We start from the raw sequence: 2,500 nt of genomic DNA on the forward strand, positions 1-2,500 counted from the left end.
GTGGGTTCGGTCCTATCTGCCGAAACTGTTTCCCTACGTAAAACACACTGTAGCCGATGCGGAAGCTCATGTTGCAGCAGTTGGCAAGAATGAACCCTACCGGTCCGAACCAGTTGGTCAGCTGGTAGGACAGCAGTAAAAAGGTGACGGAAAAGAAGGCCATGTAGTAGTTGTACGTGTCGATCTGGCGCGATGTGTTTGTTGCGAACATATAACCCTCGGTGATACCATTTAGGGCGAGCAGCACAATGGCAAGGCTGTGCCATCGAAGCAACAGTTCCGGTAATCCACCTTCCACGAAATCGGCTCCACCGTACAACAGCAACACCGGTCCGGCATAGCTTTGTGCAAACACAAACGCCAGCAAACCAATCGAAGTGACCGTTTTAGTGACGTATGCGAGCACATCCGATGCTTCCTGGACTGCACTTTGTCGTTGTTCGGCTAGTGGCGTGTCCCGGGAAATCGATTGTGTAAAGTAAAAGTAACTGCTATCCTCAATCGGCCGGAAGATAAAGCGGGCTGCCAGGCTGCCCATATTGTTCACCACATCGTACGTGGCCTGCTCACTGAAGGTAAGCACGGGACTCACAGACATGACGTACTTCTCGCCCTCGGTCAGCACCTGCTTCAGGATGCCCTGCTTGGCGAAGCTCAGTACCAGCGTTTGAAGATCGGAATTGAACATAGAACCCTGGAATGAGTAAAGAAAGCATGGAAAGTTAGTAAAAAAGCTAAGGCAACGGTGATAACACAAAAACCATACCGAATTCGGTAACACTCCCGGAAGCATCTGACGGATGGAAACGAAGGGGAAGTCTTCCATATTCTCGTACTGCTGACCGTACTTCTCCCGCAACACCCGTTTATCGTCTACCTTCTTCAGCTCAGCGCGATACCGCAGCAGGCGCGGTATGTAGAAGTAGTAGAAAGCATAGTTTCCTACGATAATCGTGCAGGCACTGGTAATCTGCGCTATTCCAAACGCATAGATTGTAATGTCCTTGTTGAGCAGTACGATCGTGATGAAGATGAAGGAGCGGATAAAGATGTGCCCAGTATCGAGGATGACCTTCAGCTTCACGAAGCAAAACACTTGCCCGACAAAGATGGGCGACTCGGCGGTCATTTCGATGATACAGGAGAAGGCGATCGCGAAACATCCGAACCGGTACTGCTCCGCGTACACCGTATCGACCGGCGAGAGCCAATGAAGCCATACATACAGGCAAGGAATGGCAAGCGTGAAACAGACCGGAACACTGATGCAAAGAATGGTGGACCGAACGAGAGGAGAATCAGTGGCATGCGTTGATGATCTCGCTTCAGTAGTTCTTACGTTATCCACAGCTGGTTGATGAGCTGTGCCCAGGTGCACTGTTTGTTGTGCCGTGAGCTGAGTGCGGATCGTTGAATCGCTTCCTTCGATAGAAACAGCAGGGTGCTCTCCAGCAGCAGCAAGCGCACGTTGGTGATCCCGAGCACCTCCCGGCCCACATTTCGCACGATGAACGCATTGATCGCGAAGGTAATGCAGCGACAAATGATCTGAAATAAAGGGACAAACCGTGGTTAGCTGTTGCAACAATAACGCAGAACGGTGTACGGGTATTTTTAACTCACCTGAAACACTATACTGAAGGAAGCGTTCTGCAGGCTGCTAAGAAGTACATTACGCCCCATAATGTACAACAATTAAAGGCGCTATTTCACTTTACACAAGACAAACAGGAACCAGACAGATCGACATCAAACGGAAGCATGCAAAGTTAGCACAACACAACGGAAAGGGAAGGAGGGTTCCTTTTTGGGAGATCTGATTCACACAGTCTCTCGCTAAATATGATTGCATATTACACATTGGATGCCGTTCAGCTCATCGCTTGCTCTCGGAGGACGACACTGGGACGGGAAAGAGGACGATGTTCTTACCGCAGTTCAAAGGGGGCACGAGTTTAGGCGCAACCTTGAGAACCGAAATCGCGTGGCCCTGCCAGCGCGTTTTTTTTATGTTTACTCAGCTGTTCGGTTTTTTTCGCCCTGCCTCGCGAATGAAATTCTGCTGGCTCTCGTGAATGTTCCGTGCTTTTTTGGCGGCGATTTTGATGACAAAACGTGACGTTACGCTTCGTGACGAACACAGCATTCTGCGCTAGCTTATGGGATTCACTGGGTTTACTGGGCTCCGTCGTACTCATTAAAAACCGAAAGGAAATAAAAATTAGGTGGATAAGCCATTTTAAAGCCGGCGATACATGAAGCGTAAACTCAAGCGTAAATATAAAATTAATTTACACTTGAACATGTTTACATGACCGGGTTGAGACGCGTAATCCGAATTACACTGAACTTTAATCGACTCTTGTGAGAAAAATAGAATCTTTTTTCCAAAGAAAAAGATTAAAAACGCTAGTAATGAACACTCACTATTAATGCAAACCACGAACAGGAAATGTAGTGGGGCAAATCGCTTGCAAACAGCGTTTACGCTAGGATTTAT

General features: G+C 48.2%; 1 protein-coding gene across 2 annotated transcripts in view; it reads right to left on the reverse strand.

The window, feature by feature from the left end:
- Positions 1 to 2,098, reverse strand: part of LOC126570882 (protein RFT1 homolog) — a 2,733-nt gene extending 635 nt beyond the window's left edge. The window contains exons 1-5 of one of the 2 annotated variants that reach the window (XM_050228960.1): positions 1,933 to 2,098; positions 1,624 to 1,836; positions 1,340 to 1,548; positions 767 to 1,262; positions 1 to 694 (exon numbers count right to left, since the gene is read on the reverse strand). The exon at positions 1 to 694 is cut by the window's left edge and continues 635 nt beyond it. In XM_050228960.1, the coding sequence (XP_050084917.1) occupies positions 1 to 694; positions 767 to 1,262; positions 1,340 to 1,548; positions 1,624 to 1,683 (1,459 nt within the window). In that variant the 5' untranslated portion in view covers positions 1,684 to 1,836; positions 1,933 to 2,098. Of the gene's footprint in view, positions 695 to 766; positions 1,263 to 1,339; positions 1,549 to 1,623 lie in introns of both variants that reach the window. The other variant, XM_050228959.1, reaches the window with a different exon arrangement.
- Positions 2,099 to 2,500: the final 402 nt, after the last annotated feature.

Source organism: Anopheles aquasalis, chromosome 2, assembly GCF_943734665.1.
Source record: "Anopheles aquasalis chromosome 2, idAnoAquaMG_Q_19, whole genome shotgun sequence".
Taxonomy (NCBI): Eukaryota; Metazoa; Arthropoda; class Insecta; order Diptera; family Culicidae; genus Anopheles; species Anopheles aquasalis.